Consider the following 19,944-nt stretch of genomic DNA (forward strand, 5'->3'; position numbering starts at 1 on the left):
TTAACCTCAACATTTAAGTAATTTTGCAGCTTGAGATGTTCATAGTGATATTTATATGGCTTTCTCTTACTCTTACTCAAAACTTTATTCCACTTGAAAGTGTCGCTTTTCAAATTGCACCAAATTTGAAACAGCATTCTTTTGGGTCACCAGCAATATACCTGGCAAGTGTGAAATAGATTGGATGAACTGTTCCTGAGATGTGTAAAAGACATGCCCACATACATAAATACATACATTCATACATACATGTATACATACATAGATAAATGCATACAGGTATGGATGCATACCTAATCTGTTCTATTTATTTTAACCTTAGTTAAACAATTTACATTGCTACTTAATTACGCTGTTATTTAGCTGACTACATGTCTGAATAACTGGTTGTTGAGAAACTTGAAAAAGGGAAGAAATGCATGCAAGGTCTTGTTACCTGATCTTTTTTACATGATAGGTGAATACATTTTGGTATCTTACTATATAGTCAATGTGTAACTTTATATGGTTTTGTCTTACTCTCTTGTTTAATCTCCTTTCTCAGGGCTGAAGATGTCTTGGGAGGTATCATAAAGAAGAAAGGATGGAGGTAGAGTTTTCAGAGTGTTTGTGAAGGCTTGTAATATTAAAACTAGAAGCATCTTACTAGTAGGTTTAGTTTAAAAGTGTTTTGAGCATGACTTTGTTTTATTTTTTTTATTGCACGATTGTTATCTGACAGTCAAATTTAGCATTGCATATTGGATGAAATAACGCTATTTTTTATATACTTTATTCAACAGCATAATCCCAGTTCCCAGAAATCACTCAGAAAAGTGTCTATACAGAAGCCATCTGTAGAGACAATTCAAATGAGATTTATAAAATCAAGCATAATGAAGAGATATCAGTGTTTCCTTTAGACTTAAGCACAATCTGTAGCTAGATTGCAAAAATACTGTTATTACTACTGTTATTACTCATAAAGCTCCAGTAAACACAACAATTCAAGTGCCTGGTGCATTTGCAGGTTGTTATCATGAATGGCCCTTTTTTAGAAACCATGTTTACATCTCTGTGTATTTCACAAGTTGTCAAACTATTCCTTTAAACTAAAGTTGGAGGTAGCAACAGTTGATTGTAATGAATTCTTTGAATAATACTTTCTTTAATCGTGCTGACCGAGCCTGTAAAACATCGTCCTGTTGCTGCTATTCCCCCCCTAACGGACTGTTAAGGTGCGATGCCACTGTAATTCCCAAGCTGATGGAGAAAGCTTACAGGGATGGAACTCAAGTTTTTTTTCTCAAACTCCTACACTTCGAAGTAGCTGGCTCGTGACACAAAACTAGATTCACTAGCTCAGAGACTGGTTTCAAAGTGACCCTCTAAAACTACTGAAAGACAATACCTCACACTCCCAGAGAACACTTATCAGTTAAATATATTCAATGCAATATATTTTGTATAGCCCAAAAGCACAAATCACAAATTTGGGGGGGGGATTTACAATCTGTACAACATACAACATCCTCTGTCACAGGATCCTCGCATCAGAGCATAAAGCTCCCCCAAAAATAATTTTACGGGGAAAAAACTGGATTGAAACCTTAGGGAGAGATACAGAGGATGGATCCCTCGCCCAGGAAGTACAGAGGCGCAATATATGTTGCGTGTACAGAATGAACAACATAACAGATTTGCAACACATTCAATGCCTGATATAAATTATTCATCAGAATAAGAAAAGGTTTATTGCCAAGTATTTCACACATTCAAGGAATTTGGCTTGGTGATTGGTGCATAACAATAAAAACAGTGCAATAGTATAAGATAATTTAAGATAGAAAATATGAAAATTTACAATAAGTGTTGGGCTCTTAGTTGTTTAATCCGCACCAGGTCATCGGGTGGTCAATCTCCCACCTTTAGGTCCCCACCAGAGATGAGTCCAATGAGGGTGATGTCATCCTCGAACTTCAGGAGCTTGATGGACTGGTGACTGGAGGTGCAGCTGTAAATTTGGGGAGGGGACAGAATGCAGCCTTGGGAGACCCGATACTGATAGTCCAAGACTTAGAGACGTGTTTCTCCAGCTTCAAATGCTACTTACTGTCAGACAGGAAGTCTGTGATCCACTTTCGGGTGGAGTCGGGCATGTGCAGCTGGGAGAGCTTGTCCTGTAGCAGAGACGGGATGATAGTGTTGAAGGCAGAGCTGAAGTCCACAAACAAGATCCTCGTGTAAGTTCCTGAAAAATCAAGATGCTGGAGGATGAAGTGAAGGGCAATGTTGACTGCGGCTCTGTAGGTGAACTGCAGGTGGTCGAAGAGTGGGTCGTGAGGGTATTGAGGTGGGACAGGACAAGGCACTCAATATACTTCATAACCTCAGAGGTAAGGGGGTTTGGGTCTGTAGTCATTAAGTCCTGTGATCCTTGTTTTTTGGGGGATGGGGTTCATGGTAAAGGCCTTTTAAGCAGGCTGGTACACAACATGTCTCCAGGGAGGTAAATTATCATATAATGAGAGAGGAAGCCTTATTGCTAATAGACAAGAATTTACAATATTTGTATAACATTTTTCAGACAAATGTGATATGTATTAATATTGCAGTAGAATTGGGAGAGAAACTCAGCTGTCAGATGTATGGGGAATGATTAGGAAAGTGAAGGGTATAAAGAAGCACTGACCAAATTCCAGTGCTGCTTAGCAGTAACATTAAGCCAGTTAGTAATGTAGAAAAGGCAGAACTCTTAGCAAATACTTTAGGGAAAATTCAGACAATTTGGAAATAAAATCCAAGCAGAGTAGGGTTAACACCCTTACACAAAATCCAGGGGTCACTGAAAGAAGGGCTGCATCAGGAGATGATTTAGATTTGATTTGAGGTGGATTTAACTTCACCAGGGAAAGATGGTATTTGTTATGGAATTTTAGTATCATATTAGTCATATGAAGGATTGTGTGCTTGAAGTGGTATTAAGCTTTTTTTAATTCAATTTGGGATACTGGTAAAATTCCATCATTATGGAAAAAATCAGTTATAGTTCCAATTCTGAAACCGGGAAAGATTTACCAAACCCATCAAACCATAGTCCGACCGCATTAATATCACAATTAGCGAAAACAGTGGAGCAGATGGTAACAGGGAGATTAACACATATTCGAGAGTACAAATATTTTTTCCTCTTATTAAAGTGGATTACGTAAAGGAAGAGGCACAATGGACTCAGTTTGATGCCTGGAATTAAAAAATCTGGGAAGCCCAAACCAACAAGGAAATAGTGATTGATGTATTTTTCAATGTCGAAAAAGCACATGATATTCTATGGAAAGAAGGAATCCTTATCAAACCAAATAAGCGAGGTATAAATGGTAGGATGTACAACTGGGTATTAGATTACCTGTTTAGGAGAACAAGAGAAGTTAAAGTGGGTCCTGAATATTCCAATGTATTTTCAATAGAAAATGGAACTTGGCGTGTGAAGATTGATGGAACATATATCAGGTTGGACAGAATATAGAAAAATCACTGTATGCAGATGATGGGGCACTTTCGATCAGGGGGCAGAATTTGGAGTACTTAAGAAACAAAATGCAAACTACTATTGACAAGCAGGAACAATTGTCAAATAGGCAGTTGAAAAAAACATATCATGCTTTGCTAAACGACATAAATGTAAACCCTTGAAATTGTATGGTCAAGAGCTTGTACAGGTGAAAGCGCTTTCAAGCACTTTCAAGCATAAAATCGGGGAAATCATCATGCAGGCAAGATATCATATACAAAATCTTTCATAATTTATTCAGGATACATTGTAGGAGCCTGGATGTCTGCTTCCTTTGGGTTCCTGCACATGTAGGGATGGGAGGAAATGAAACAGTTGTGTCGGGTAACAGAAGTTCGGACTGGGCCAGTTGATGAAACCCGAATTACTATATTACTATATTAAATACCTATTGGAGTCTCGATGAAGTTTGAAGAAAACACTGGAAAACAGACAGACAGAGTTCGATGCAATAGAGTTTATTCTTTCAGCAAAGAAATAAACCCGAGTTGGCTCCGGAGGCGAGCTGATTTGCTTTGTCCTCAACATCGTCTTATATAGTGTCAGAGCTCTTTTTTAAAATCTGTAAATTACTCCCTGTTTTCTTTGATCTGCAGGTGCACTGAGCTATCTATCATCCAGATGTCTGTGCAAGCTATCTATCTTTTTTAATTGGTTTGGAAAGTCCCTGACCATACTATATTCACACCCATTTCAGTATGCAGATGCCTTATATAAATAAGTTTCAAACATTTAGTTATATTCAAACATTTAGATAATCGATAGTGCTAGTCTATTTTGATTAAATCAAACTCCAACAGTTAACATATTGGCACAGTCACCAAAACTCAAAGTAATTGACATACATGTATCGTCAAGTAAAGAAGTTAAGAGTATCATAAAGGATTATTTACAAAAATACATTGCAGGATTACTGCAGGTAGATGCACTGCAATAAACCGGAAACTGTACATATAGACTACAACAGACTACAATAAATATGATGAAGAACAGTAGAAGTAAATATCAGGCTTAATAAATGCAAAACGCAAACTTCCATGAGGAAAATTGCTAGGAAAATCATCAAGGAGGATACTAAAATATGCTAATGAATTATTTGCTAGTAACAGGAATAAAATAAATATATCTTTTTTTTTTATTGGGAAGTATATGAAATTGAATTGCATTTACTATTTACAAAGGCCAAATGCCAGGGCAGCAATTCCATAAAATAAAACAATGATTTTATGTCCACGGGAATAAATAATTTAACTCAATGGTTAATATAACTTTCAGTGAAATAAATAAATTAAAAACCTTATTTATTTCAGAATTATGTATTACTATTTACAATTTACAATATTCATACATTTGTTATGCACGGTCGTGTGGTCGCCTCACAGCAAGAGGGGCCGGGTTCAATTCCCGGGCGAGACTGGCCTCTTCTGTGTGGTGTTTGCATGTTCTCCCTGTGTCAGCGTGGGTTCTCTTTGGCTTCCTCCCACAGTCAAAAGACATGGTTCCTCTCGAAAAACTTTTTACTGCTTGCTCGCAAAACTTTAACCTGCTCCCTCTGGAGTGTTTTTTCTTTTTATAAGTGGGCGCACCAAGTATCCATTTGATCACTACATTTAATTGGCTTCAATACTCGTCTTTGAAGCCGGTTGCCACCGCAGCTCAAACAACCACAAAGCAAAGGCTTTCTAGTGTTACTAGAAAGCCTTTGCTTACTTTGTAAGGTCTGGGGAAGGTGAATGATTAGCATCAATGAAACACGCTGGGACTGGGAGAGACAAAGAATGCGGCTGCTTACTCCAATGTTATTAAAGGTGGACCCTGAATAGTGTATGTTGATGCCCTTTCGGTATGGGTTAATTTACAGTTTATTGAAACTACCTACCAGAACACAACAAATCAGACACATTGCACATCAGAGTGTTACAATGTACATACAATACAATTCTTAATGAGAATTTCCGCAATGGCTGCTATGTTCACTGGATATACTGGATATGCTGTCTTGCGTCTGGGAGTTAAGACCATAACGTCCTTAAACACATTTTCAGTCTCCTGCCTTTCACTGAGCTTTGGTCATCACTGGATTCTTAGAGATACAGCATATATGTGCATGATTGGACAATTATCTACTACTCTGGCGATGTTTTTTGTTTTTAATGTATGTCGGTGGCTGCAAGGATTGGGGGCCTGTGTGTAGTTTTCCCTTGTTTGTGATTTTGTATATACTTTTAAAAGTTCAAAATAAAATGCAAAAAGACAACATGGCATTTGACTGTCAAGCAATATTGAATTAACGACCAGATTTTAGTTTTTTGGTGGAATTCTTTGCACTTCAAATATATTGTTTCCAGGTGTCATTTTTCTAGATACCACAGTGTGATTTCTATTTCTATATATGTTCTCACATGCAGGCGTTCCAGTTTAGTCATCACTACCAAGATCTTCTGGGGCGGAGAGTATGTATAAGTCATCTTTTCTTTCTTTCTTTCTTTCTATGTTTGCAATGAATGATTACATTAATTAAATAGCTTCCCTACTATCAATAAACCGAGGTATTAGAAGGAGGTAACATTACATGTAATATAATGTAATACACACAGAATTTTGTTATTCTCCAATGAAAGTCAAAACGGAAATTATTTTTGGAACTTTAGACTGAGGCATTACTTCCAACAAGTTTAGGGGTCATGTGCATCATTAGACTAGCAGAGCTCGGAGAGTGTTGGAAATTAACAAAGTGGCCTATAACTACAGCTAATGGTACATGTATGGCCTTTTCCAGAGCTTTAAGTTTGGGATTCCTTTAGGAATACAGGATTTTACATTTATCAGAAGGAATCAGGTTCCAGTTTTGTTCACGATCCATAATCTCTGACCCCACAATAGTTCTTTATCCGAACATAATGCATTCTTATGGGCCAGGAATGAAAAGGGTGGTCATCTTTTGTTAAAATGTTGATGACAGATCAAACCGAAGCCTTTCCACTGTTACAATATTCATTATGACTTGGTATGGGATTATTTGTTATTTTGTCATTCATCTGGGGATACAAAGTATACCATATAACAAAGACCCATCTTCGGTTTTCATAATAAAAAGGCATATAAACAAATAAAAAACATAACGTCTTGTAAAGAATTAAAAAGTTGTTACAATAGCTAGCACCCAAATTAAGGTACTGTAGCATATACTCTAGCGCAGTGATTTTCAACCACTGTGTCGCGGTACACCAGTGTGCCGTGAGAGATCGTCAGGTGTGCCGTGGGAAAACGTCCAATTTCACTTAATCTGTCCAAAATAATATTATTTAGTTGCTGCAAATAGTTTTCCATTGTTGAGTGTCTGAGCCTGCAATGTAGTGGCTGGCTAAGTAATTAAATACTCTTCCATGCCAGTGGGTGGCAGTAGGTAGCGCAATAATGACCTTGTTAATTTAAGACAGTCGAATTAAATGATGCACGGGAGAGGTTGGGGTGACAAGACAAACAGCGATGGAGAAATATTTGAAAAGGAAAAATGCAGACTCTGAACTGAGCCCATGAAAAAAATATAACCCAGATGAAAAGCCTAGTATGATAAATGTTGCAGTGGTTGTCAGCATGACACGACCACGGTCCGGGTGTAACCACAATCCATGGAAACCTGCGAGGCAAAAAAGCACAAAGATCCCAGTGAAGAAGCAAAATTAGTGATGTGCATTAACTGGACATGAATTCAAACAAACGGAGGGAAGGAGGAGGACTAGAGAGGAGCTCAGTGCATCCTAGGAAGTCCCCAAGCAGTCTAGGCCTATAGCAGCATATCTAGGGGCTGGACCAAGGCAAACCTGAGCCAGCCCTAACTATAAGTGTTATCATCAAAAAGGAAAGCCTACTCTTAAATGTAGTGAGTGTGTCTGCTTGCTTGACTGAAACTGGAAGCTGGTTCCACAGAAGTGGAGCCTGATAACTGAAGGCTCTGGCTCCCATCCTACTTTTTGACACTCTAGGAAACACAAGTAACCCTGCATTCTGGGAGTGCAGCTCTCTAGTAGGGTAATAGGGTACAATAAGCTCTTTAAGACATGATGATGCCTGGCCAATTAGGGCTTTGTAGGTGAGTAGAAGGATTTTAAATTATATTCTTGATTTAACGGGGAGCCAGTGCAGAGAAGCTAATACAGGAGTGATATGATCTCTTTTCTTAGTACACGTGCTGCAGCATTCTGGATGAACTGGATGAACTGGAGAGATTTAAGAGACTTATTAGAGCAGCCTGACAATAAGGAATTGTAGTAAGAAGTAACTAATGCATGAACTCATTTTTCTGCATCGCTTTGAGACAGGAAGTGCCTGATTTTTGCAATGTTGCATAGGTGAAAAAAGGCTGTCCATGAAATTTGTTTTTTATCTGGGAGTTAAAGGACAGATCCTGATCAAAGATAACTACGAGGTTCTTTACGGTAGTGCTGGATGCCAGGGCAATTTCATCTAGAGTAAATATATCATTAGCTAATTGATTTCGGTGTTCTGGGCCTAGTAGAATAACTTCAGTTTTATCTGAGTTTAACATCAGGATGTTGCAGGTGATCCAGGTGTTTATGTCCTAAAGACATGGTTGAAGTTAAGGAAACTGGTTGGTTTGTCTGGATTTATCGATAGATATAATTGGGCATCATCCGCATAACAATGGAAGTTTAAGGAGTGTTTTCTGATAATATTGCCTAATGAAAGCATAAATATACAAGAAAGACAAGACAATACATAACCAAAATGACAAAATGACGACAAGTACAGTGAATACAGTGAATACAGGCAAGCTAAAATCATGTAGTCAGTGTGTGGGAGAATGGAGTTATCTCGGTGTGTGTGTGTGTGTGTGTGTGTGTGTGTGTGTGTGTGTGTGTGTGTGTGTGTGTGTGTGTGTGTGTGTGTGTGTGTGTGTGTGTGTGTGTGTGTGTGTGTGTGACTATATGAAATGATTGAAATAACAATATGAAAGTAAATACATCAAAGAGCAGATAACAACATATAAGATAACATAAAAAAACAAATTAATAACATACATAAACCTGTGCATTTAATACTGTAAAAATAACAAAAATATACAAAACTTAAATATACAAACAAATGCATATATAAATAAATATAATTATTCCAATGCAAATAATGATTGTGGGAAGCGGTGATAACCAAAAAATAAATAAATAATTACAAAAAGATAAGATGTATATATAATAATAACAGTCATTTAAATTATGAAAGCATATCTAAGGTAATTCAAATTGGTCCAAGCACAAAACCTTGCGGAACTCCTTGACTAACTTTGATGTGCTTGGAGGATTCATCGTTTACATATAAAAATTGAGATCGATCTGATAAATAGGACATTAAACCAACCTTTACTTTATTCATATACATACAGGCACAAACATGAAATTTGACCTCTGCATTTAACCCATCCTTAGCATTTGGAAGCTGTGGGCTGCTGTAAAGCTGCTGAAAAGCGCCAAGCATGTTGGTAATAGTAGATGGTAAATTAAAAATGGTAAATGGTAAATGGACTAGTATAGTCTTCCGACCACTATGTTATTCATCCATTCACACTCATTCACCCATGATGGCAGGCCAGCTGCCCCTTAGTACTAAACATGCATTCATAAACTGCAGTAATAGCATTGGCAGTTGGGGTTAAGTGTCATGCCGAAACGACTGTAGGAGCCAGGGATCCAACCATCACTCTACCTCTGAGCTACAGCCGCCAAGGGGTTCAGTGTCTCATTCGAGGTCACTTCAACATACGGACATTAAGAGGAGGTGATCTAACTGCCAACCTTGTGTTTAAATTAACGCTTTGAAATAGTTTTAAGGAATACGTTGAATGTCTACCAAATCTTTGGTGATACTCCAGTTGCTCATCGTCATCTTAGGCCTGGACCAACATTTCCGACTATTTACATATTCCTTAATTGGGTAGGTAGTTGGTTTCAATTTTTGGATTCAGATCTATTTTTTTGTCAGTTTTTTTGTTTTAACCCGTCGCGATTAGACACATGTATAAAACACACCAGACATTTCAGAACATGTCTTTTATTCATTATCAAATAATACAAACAACCATACCATAGAATAACCAAATCCTTAAAACCGAATGCCTTTAATTGAACCGAAGGAAAGGTTTCAATGATAATTGTTTATACAACATCTAGGCAACTGTGCTTTGACAAGTGTCTGTGTGCACTGTGGCCTATGATTCAAATGAAAGAGTGTGTGTCGCACATTGGTTGTGTCAATCAAGCTATTTTTAAAGAATATGATCTAGCTACTCCATCAACCTCAAAGGTTACTACATCCTACATTAAATCACCTGTCTACATGACTGATAATGTCCTTGCCTTTTTTTTTATAAAAAAGGGACTTTGATACACAGTAGTTTTGTGCTTTGTGATTACATTTATTTAATATAGCAATTACCAATATAAAATGGATATTCAATTTCATTTAAACCTGACCTCTGACATTTAAGATGTTTGTTTTTCAGAGCAGAAATGGAAAGAGGATTGTCTAGAAAACATATAATCGAAGGTAAGATTTTGAATAACTGAATGTCATCAAAACAAAAGTAAAAAAATGTTGTTAATTGCTGCATGTGTCCCCCTAGCCACATAACATCAAAATGCTTGTATGTTATGTTCGTATTGTAATAATACGTAATACTTTTGCAATTATCTTCATGAAACAGGTCTAAGGGCATCACTAAAGAGACTTCAACTGGATTACATAGATGTGGTTTTCGCTAATCGACCAGATCATAACACACCTATTGAAGGTGGGTGTGCTTATCCTCCGATAGATCAGTCTGTTTTCTTTGCTTTCTATTAAAGGGAAATTATATTGAAAAATGCTTGTTTTCCAGATTACATCATAACATATTATAAGACATAAACACCTGTCTGAAATAAAAAATATACATTAAACTAGAAAATGCATTTCCTGCAGAAAATGCATTGGAATGCTGAAAGCTGAAATCAATCACACAGCATTGCTGAATGTGTGGAAGTTTCAAATGACTTTCCTGAGAAAGCCCAAAAGCCAAGAACTGCACTGTTGAAAAAAATCTGGAAGCTGAACTGTTAAACTGTAGAGTCAGTAGTAATAGTAGAAGAAGTAGTCATAACAAGAGTAGTACTTTTAAAAGCTGAAGTTATAGTAGTAGTAGCAGTAGTGTTATCAGTGGTTTAGTAGAAAAAACTGTTTAATCAGCAATAGTTGTAGAAGAATAAGTAGTAGTAATAGTAGTAGTAGTAGTAGTAGTAGTAATAATAGTAGTAGTAATAATAGTAGTAGTAGTAGTAGTAGTAAAAGTAGTAGTAGTAATAGTAATAGTAATACTACTACTAGTAGTAGTAGTAGTAGTAGTAGTAGTAGTAGTAGTAGTAGTAGTAGTGCTGAGTCACTGTTAGCCATAACTGGTGATAATACAGGGAAGGTTCTACCTGAACAAGACTCTCTCAACTGTAAATTGTATTTATTTAATATCTTTATTTTGAGAATCCCAAGACTCTTCTGAAGACGTAGACATGTAATTTGTGTGGATAGTGTTAAAAATTAAATTGGGGCTGTATAAATTCAATTGAAATGAAATGAATTGAAGAAAACTGAAAATTAGAAATTATGTGTGAGAGAGTGGAAGAGATTGAGAAACAGATATTAGAGAAAGAGAGAGTAAGAGAGAGGGAGAAAGGAAGAGAGAGAGAGAAAGAAAGAGAGAGTGAAAGAGAGAGAGAGAGAGACAAACAGACAGACAGTGAGACAGACAGACAGACAGAGAGTGAGAGAGAGAGAGAGAGAGAGAGAAACAGAAAGAGAGACAGAGAGAAACAGACAGACAGACAGACAGACAGACAGACAGACAGACAGACAGACAGACAGACAGACAGGTAGATAGAGAGACAGAGAGACAGACTGAATCATACCTTCATAGTTCAAGGTTTTGTGAACATTTGAGAGTTTAAATGGTGTCTTTAGCTAAAGGTATGGGGAAACAGAAAGCTTTCAAAGTTGAAGAAGTTTGAGAAGATTTTAGGATTTTCCCCACAGGGAACCATTATATGAAAAATATGAATATTGCTTAATATTTAAAAAAGCAAAAGAGGTAGAAATAAGTCATAGCAGGAATGTCCTGAAAGAGCTAAATAATTTGATAGTTGAACGGTTTCTGTAGCTGAAAGTATGCAGCTAGTTAGATGCCAAAAAACGTACGGAAGAAATATAAGAAGAAGAAGAAGATTAAAGCTTAGAAGAACAATTGTTGGAATGCTTAATCAGCATTCCAACAAATAAAATGCCTTTTGTTGTCAGTAAAGTTGGTGTGGGGCAGATCGCAAATTGTGCCCTGGGCGACTGTGCACTGATAAATATCAGCTAATATATAACCCAAAATCACAAATTACAAATCTGCCTCAGAGGGCTTTAAAATCTATACACATGCAACATCCTCTGTCCCGGAACCCTCACATCGGCACAGGAAAAACTCCCCTAAAAGAAACCTTTAACAGGGAGAGAAAAGGAAGAAACCTTTGGGAAGAGCGACAGAGGAGGGATCCTTCTCCCAGGATGGACAGAAATGCAATAGATGTCATGTGTACAGAATGAACAGCATAACAGAGTGACAACACATTCAATGTATATGACATAAATGATTCATATAATAAGAGTAGTAAGCAGAGTAACGAAGGAAAAAATGAAGACTACTTATAATAACAGCAGCAATGACTATAGTAGAATTATAATAATGATATAGGGAATAGTAATAGTAATGTGACTAATAATAATAATAATAGTAGTGCCAGTGGGTGTCAGCCGGGTCACGGCAGGAGGCACAACCACGTCCCTGGTACCACAACGATTCATGGAAACCTACGAGGCGAGAAAGCACAAAGACTCCAGGGTAGAAGCAAAGCCAATAAGCGTAATGGTACAGGGAATAGTAATAATAATTTCACTAATAATAATAATGGTAGTAGCAGTTGGTGTCAGCAGGGCCACAGCAGGAGGCACAACCAAAGTCCAGGTACAGCCAAGATTTATGGAAACCTGCAAGGCGAGAGAGCACAAAGACTCCAGGGTAGAAGCAAAGCCAATAAGCGTAATAGTACAGGGAATAATAATAGTAATGTGATTAATAATAATAGTGGTAGTAGCAGTGGGTGTCAGCAGGGCCACAGCATGAGACATGACCACGGTCCAGATATAACCACGATTCATGGAAACCTGCGAGGCGAGAAAGCACAAGGACTCAAGAAGCAAAGTCAGTAATGTGCATAAATAGGACATGAATACATAAAGATGGAGGGAGAGAAGAGGAGAGAGGAGCTCAGTGTATCCTAGGTTGTCCCCCGGCAGTCTAGGCCTATAGCAGCATATCTAGGGGCTGGGCCAATGCGAACCTGAGCCAGCCCTAACTATAAGCGCTATTAAAAAGAAAGGTCTATACTGTATATAAATACGTGTTAATCTGGTCTTGTGTCATATCTCTCAACCCCGTCCAGTCGATGATTCACTCCCTCTTGGCCCTTTTTGCAGTTCTCGTAATTATAGTTTTGAATTAAGATCCAGTAACTACTATTTTGGATTTATGTTTATGGGGTTTTTTTGCTGCTGTGGCAAAGATTAATGTGCACTTCTCGAATGTGTAGTCAGGATAGCAGTGGGGACAAATGCTACGGTAATCACTATACTATTAATTTTATTCGTTTATATCAGGTGTATTTTTTACCAGAAATAATTACATAACAATTGCATTTTCCGCAGCCGGGAGCTGTGTTCATGGGTTTCAGGCGGAAAGAATGTCTTTGTAACATAGGTCAACATGTCACAGGTGTCACCTGCATTATAGCATGGCCATACTTTTTGTGTTTTAGCTTGAGTGCTTACATTACATACACTGCTACATGTATATATGTTACCTCTGTACTGTATCTCTTCACAACAACCTCTCTTCTTCAAGCTCTGTATGTCATTTCTCCCAAATGTATCTGTAAAGACAAAAGTTACGGTTTAGTTTGTACATTATGAGGCTAACAATATGTGAGATATTTAAATAGTAAAAAGCATGGACTCAACAATCCCCAATTTCTGATCAGATTCTTGCTGAAACATATGCTGCTTTGAAGATTTTGGTTTAGATGCGGTTATTTTGTTGGTTTCATGGTAGAAGTGCAACTAAGGTCAATTACAGTTGCAACGTAGACGCAATTATTGTTGCACAATTTACGGGACTCAGAACTGAGAAGGGTGTGTGTTTGTGTTTGTGTGTGTCTCTCTCTCTCACTTTTCTCCTCAGAACAGTAACACCAGCTATAGTTCAAACAGTGAGAATTAAATCATAAAAACCAACCAACCAATCCACAGGCCACACCGGCCATTTCAGGCATACAGTATAACAAAAATAACACAAGGTCGTAATTGAAGTTCGTCCTTCAATAAGATGATCTGTGGTTCGATCTTTGGCTCCGCTATCCATGTCGATGTGTCCTTTGACAAGACTCTCCAAACCCTAAATTGCTCCTGTAGGCTGTGCCTGCGGTGTATAAATTGGTATGAATGTTAATCTGATGGGCAGGTAGCACCTTGCATGGTAGCTATCAGTATATGAATTGGAGTGAATGGTTGAATGACATGTAGTGTAAAAAATGCTAACTTATATAGCTGTTTATTTGAAGTAACATTAATAGTTAGAATAATACAAATTTATTTATATAGCAATTATTTATATTGTTTGCCAGATTAATCGAAAAACGTCAGGGCCAGTCCGACTATAGAACCACCCTGCTCCCATCACAATCTGTTGCAATAGGAATTTTTCCATCCATCCATCCATCCATCTCTCCCGGTCTGTCTCTTTCTGTCTTTCAACAATATCTAATAAATGATGAACTTTGTTTGAACACCATTCCAAAAAGTATGCACAATGATCAAGGACTCATTCAACACCTTTCTTAAAACTTGGAATTGCCAAAACAATGTTTGCATGATGGAGCAGTTCAACAGATAATTTATCTATCAGTAAGCCAACTAATGTATTTAGCACCCTGGTGAGTGGGGTGCCCTACACTTGCTTGTCAAAAGCTGCCATAAGCCCTCACCAAGTATTTTCTTTTTAACCTCTTCTTACCTCTGTTCGATCACAGCCAGAGAAAAAGTGAAGTTGAAAGTGTAGCGAATATTAAACTGACTTCGAATCCATCCAGCTTCTTCCAGTCAAATGTAACCCATCAACCATACACCCAGTACAATTTTTATGCAATTCTTTGTCCTTCCCCTTTGAAATTTTACCCTTTTTTCCCAGAGCAGTTTTTTCTGTCTTTTAAAGTGTGTCAGTTCACTGCTGTAACAGTGTTATAAAGCTAATTTGGGCATTTTTTGTAGAGACAGTGAGAGCAATGACCCATGTGATCAACCAGGGGATGGCCATGTATTGGGGGACCTCACGATGGACCTCTATGGAGATCATGGTGAGTTCACACGCAAGTCTAAAAATAACATATTACCAGTTCCATTTTGTTCCTTATAACCGAGATTCGACCCACTACCTGAGTTGATGTACAGTTCAAATTATTGGATGATTCTCAAAGTCAAGGAGGGATCCTTTAACAGCTGAATTTCAATGATTCTACATCATCAAGTCCAAACTTATTTAAATCGGACTGTTCTAATTTTCTAGAATCCTTCAAATTCTACCATGTGTTATGTTTCAGGAGAGTTAGATGGACCCAAAAGCAGACTCAGATGCACAGTAAAATGATTGAGGGCATTCATTGCAAATTAGAGGATGTTAGGGGGAATGAGGTTGGGTTCGGGGAATGGCCGAGAGCAAAGTTGAAGGTAAGATGGCAGAGAGTGGTGGACGCCGTGGCATGTATTATTATTATTATTATTATTATTATTATTATTATTATTATTATTATTGTTAGTATAATATATTTTTTAATTATTATTGTCGTTATTGTTGTTATAATATATATATATATTCTTTTTTTTTTTTTTTTGGTGCAGGGTTGTACTTTGGTTGTGTGCGCTCCTGTTGGAAATAAATAGCCTACAAAACCATTGGGTTATTTAGGTCAGAGTAGTCAGAAACTGATTTTTGTGCTGTGTTGTTTGGCTTTATGGCAAGCTTGGCATTATTGTATTCTGATACTGTATGTATATGCGTAACACGCCATGCAGTAGTTGGACTGTGTACGGATGTCAGTTATAAAAATGTATGCCAGACCTCACCTTCAGAAACACCCTTCTAAACAGGTCTATGGTTCTAGTGTTGGGGTTCATCTGGTCTGGGTTTTTTGGGGTGTACCACCTTTAGATTTTCAGATTATCCTCAGGTCTATTATAGATCATTTTCTTCATTTTGAAATTGAATTCATGCCCATTGGATTTGGATAAATTTCCCATTAGTGTGTTGGGATTTGGTCAAAAATCTTGGATCAGGGAAGACACACGGCCCAACTGTTTCGTTCCTTGTGAAATTGTTTCCTGTGATTCCTATAGGAGGCATACTCAGTGGCTCGACAGTTCAACCAGATCCCACCCATCTGTGAACAAGCAGAGTACCACATGTTCCAAAGGGAGAAGGTTGAAGTGCAACTCCCTGAACTCTTCCACAAGATAGGTAAGCAGCTCCCATAGTCTGTGAGAAATCTGTCCTAATAATTACGATAATGAAGAGCCCACTCTCTTCATTAGTATAATGAAGAGAGTGGGTTTATTATCTACCTTGTTTGTTTTCAGACATTCAGCCGGGCTAATGGTTGGGAAACTTTAGTGGTGGGCTGCCATGTACTATTAATTAAGTTTAGGCCATTGGTATTATTTGTAAAGGGACAGTTCACCAAAAACCAAAATAATACTTATCCATGTGGAACTATTTATGAATCGAGACTGTTTTGTTGTGAGTTGCCTAGTTTTGGAGAAATCTGACTTGATCTGGACTATATTTCTGGAAAGAGACATTGCTGTTGAGTTTTTCAAATATTTAATTTCTTTGCTCTTTGTGCAAAACAAGCCGAGTGACTTATATGAAATGGTAAAATTGGCTTGCATTTTTATAGGGCCTTCCTAGTCTTCCCACCACGCAAAGCACTTTACAGTATATGTTATCATTCGCCCATTCACACACATTCATTGATTGAAAGTGCCTATCAGGACAAAAAAATTCACAATCATACACCGATGGAACAAGTTAAGTGTCTTGCCTAAGGACACATTGACATGGACGGCGGGAACAGGGGATCAGACCGCAGATCTTCAGATTGGAAGACAACCTGCTCTATATCTGAGCCATAGCCACCCACACATGGTCCCATTGCATTGGAGAGAAGGCAGACATCTCTACGGCTGAGATCTCCAAAACTGGGCAACTTACACAAAATAATCAAGATTGATAAATAGCACTGCAACTAAGAGGAATATACATTTTTGATGTTGGGGTGAACTGTCCCTTTAAGTTATATTTTTACTGTATCAGCTTGAATCCTAATGTTAATCCTACCTTCCAAGTCCCCCATATTGTAAAACAGCAATAAACTGAGAATTAATAAGTAATTGAACTACACAGTACACATTTGCATGTGTTTTGGTCAATTACAAGGCCTGTTTTTGGGAATGCAGGCATTGGAGCTATGACATGGTCTCCATTGGCTTGTGGGATCCTCTCAGGGAAGTATAACAATGGCATCCCCTCTTATTCTCGTGCCTCGCTTAAGGTAACACTCTTACTTTTCCCACTTCTCATCATCATTCTATTGTGTCATCCCCTGATCAAAGTCCTAGGTCCTTAAGCCTACTTCCCTTGTACAAATCCTACTGGTGATCTAGTTGGGGGGAAAAGCCAATCAGAAATAAACATAATATGAAGCTAGCAAATACATTCGAACATTTTTTGAATATATTATATTGCAATATTAGTTCTATAATAAAAGCTCTGAGATATCTGTCTCTGAGATTTCTACCTCAATCTCAAGGTGATCATTTCAGGGGAGAAAATTAGCTTGAACCAACTGAAGGCAACAGTATCTTGAGTCTCCAAAAGTAGTTTACCTCGTCTAAGAACTGCAGTTTACAGTTAACAGTCTCCTCTTGTGATAAAGACAGCTTATTCTTAAAAAATGACATAGGTCATCTTCGTGGAATTCAGGGTTGGGTACACCAAGAGACTTCTTGTTTGCCTTTAGCCTTGAGCTCTGTATTGTGCTGTCTGCAACAGGGTTATCAGTGGATGAAGGACAAGATCATGAGTGAGGAGGGACATCGTCAGCAGGTGAAGCTAAAAGAGTTGCAGGCAGTTGCTGAGAGACTAGGCTGCACTCTGCCCCAACTCGCTATTGGTAAATGAAAACTGTGTTGCTCTCTATATTTCCACACAGGGTGTTTAAATACTTAGGGAATTAAACAAACCACATAACTACACTTGCACAAATACAACCTGTTGTAATTCCCTAGCCTGTGTTGTCGTCCAAATGACTTCACTCTTTGCCTCACCACAACAATGTCTTACTTTGCTGCAAATTCCCACAGCATGGTGCCTGAGAAACGAGGGAGTGAACTCTGTCCTGCTAGGAGCTTCCAGAACTGACCAACTGATGGAGAATATCAGAGCAATAAAGGTCAGGAAGCATACAGGTAGCAAGTGGAACCCCTTCATGTATATAATCTTGTTTATAGTTCCATAACCACAGAAAACATTGAATGATACCAAACACTCTTGGCTCAGTGTTTGAAATGCTTTACGTTACTTTCACACCTGTTGTTAAGTTTACTTGGTGCCAACCAAAAAAAATTGTCTTCAGTCCAGCTGTGACATTTAACCCACATGGGTCTAAGGCTTTTGGGAAATTATGTTCATCAAAACTAAAACAGGCATATTGAATACATAACAAAATCATCTATATTTATATATATTTTTTAAATGAATATATATATATATATATATATATATATATATATATATATATATATATTTTACTGACCATCCTTATAGAAACATGTAGAGCTAGGCACACAACATATAGGGTCTGTTTACAGGCTGGATTTTAGTTATTAGTGTAGTTACAAATGTCAAGGATTTTGATACTATATCCCCTGCTCCTAAGCACCCAAGGATTTGCACTGGAGCAATTTGTCCAAACATCTCTTTTTCCGGTTGTTGGGTCGACAGCTGCCAGCTTTCACAAAAGCAAGCACAACCAGAGCCAAATAGGCAAACACACCACAGCTCTTTGTGAAACTCAGAAGTAAAAGCCTGCCTATACTATATTCATTTATACAGTATATTCTCTCTGCAGTTGAAGTAAGTAAATAGTCTGAGAAATGACAGTAAACTATTCTTTCTTTTTATTCTACAGGTTCTTCCAAAGTTATCACTGTCCATTGTATCTGAGGTGGATAACCTCTTGGGAAACAAGCCCTATAGTAAAAAGGACTGCAGATCCTAAAATGCACAAGTGATGAACTGCTATGCTATCCTGCCTATGAATAAGAAACAGAAGCACACATGGGCAACATAAAGTCTGACAAACAAGACAAAAAATAACAAGCCTACAAAATGACTAATTTCACCAAGTCAATGCACAATTGACTTTCTTGTTAATATTTGCACTTATTGCCATTTAATAATATCAAGTCCTACCATATGCAGCATCTATTCAAGTAGTTTGAACATCAAATTCATGGAAACAAAAAAAGAACACTGTCGTTTCTAATCAGCACTGAAGAAAGTTAATTGCTGTCTACAGATTGTTGCCTGAGCATGTCACATGTGTTACTTACAAAATGAATAAGGTTGCACAAGACCTGTAAACCTACTGAGCACAAAACAATAATTTGTACTTGATTTGTTGTGATTTTATTAAAATCTGTAATGCAACCTTTTTTCAAACACTCTGTGGTGGTGCCTGTGAAATAACTACAATATCCTTACCTTAAATAATAATGTAATATTTTTATTTCCAAAATCAATATTAAAATTGAGTTTGAAATGATACATGAGTCATCTTTTTGCTCTTTCCTTTTATCTACATCCGTTCAAACAGGAAAATAACGTTAACCTAAATGATTTGTCTGATGCACCTTATTTCTTTTTGGTATGTAAATGGTAAATGGTAAATGGTAAATGGTAAATGGACTGTACTTGTATAGCGCTTTTCTAGTCTTCCGACCACTCAAAGTGCTTTTACACTGCATGTCATCATTCACCCATTCACACACATTCATACACTGATGACAGGGGCTACCATGCAAGGTGCCACCTGCACACCAGGACTCTAAACTCTAATTAACATTCACACACAATCACACACAGATGGCACAGCAGTGTGTGAATAAAATGTTCACAATAGAATTCAATGTTTTCAGCCAGA

At 37.6% G+C, this 19,944-nt stretch overlaps 1 protein-coding gene across 1 annotated transcript in view; it reads left to right on the forward strand.

Annotated features, from left to right (window-relative positions):
- The window catches only part of LOC129099604 (voltage-gated potassium channel subunit beta-2-like), a 57,718-nt gene extending 38,698 nt beyond the window's left edge, over positions 1 to 19,020 (forward strand). Inside the window, exons 5-14 of the mRNA XM_054608900.1 lie at positions 545 to 589; positions 5,959 to 6,003; positions 10,068 to 10,111; positions 10,269 to 10,355; positions 14,957 to 15,042; positions 16,079 to 16,199; positions 17,198 to 17,292; positions 17,793 to 17,913; positions 18,104 to 18,192; positions 18,931 to 19,020. Of these exons, the coding sequence (XP_054464875.1) occupies positions 545 to 589; positions 5,959 to 6,003; positions 10,068 to 10,111; positions 10,269 to 10,355; positions 14,957 to 15,042; positions 16,079 to 16,199; positions 17,198 to 17,292; positions 17,793 to 17,913; positions 18,104 to 18,192; positions 18,931 to 19,020 (823 nt within the window). The remainder of the gene's footprint in view (positions 1 to 544; positions 590 to 5,958; positions 6,004 to 10,067; positions 10,112 to 10,268; positions 10,356 to 14,956; positions 15,043 to 16,078; positions 16,200 to 17,197; positions 17,293 to 17,792; positions 17,914 to 18,103; positions 18,193 to 18,930) is intronic.
- Positions 19,021 to 19,944: the final 924 nt, after the last annotated feature.

Source organism: Anoplopoma fimbria, chromosome 12 (genome assembly GCF_027596085.1).
Source record: "Anoplopoma fimbria isolate UVic2021 breed Golden Eagle Sablefish chromosome 12, Afim_UVic_2022, whole genome shotgun sequence".
NCBI classification, from domain to species: Eukaryota; Metazoa; Chordata; class Actinopteri; order Perciformes; family Anoplopomatidae; genus Anoplopoma; species Anoplopoma fimbria.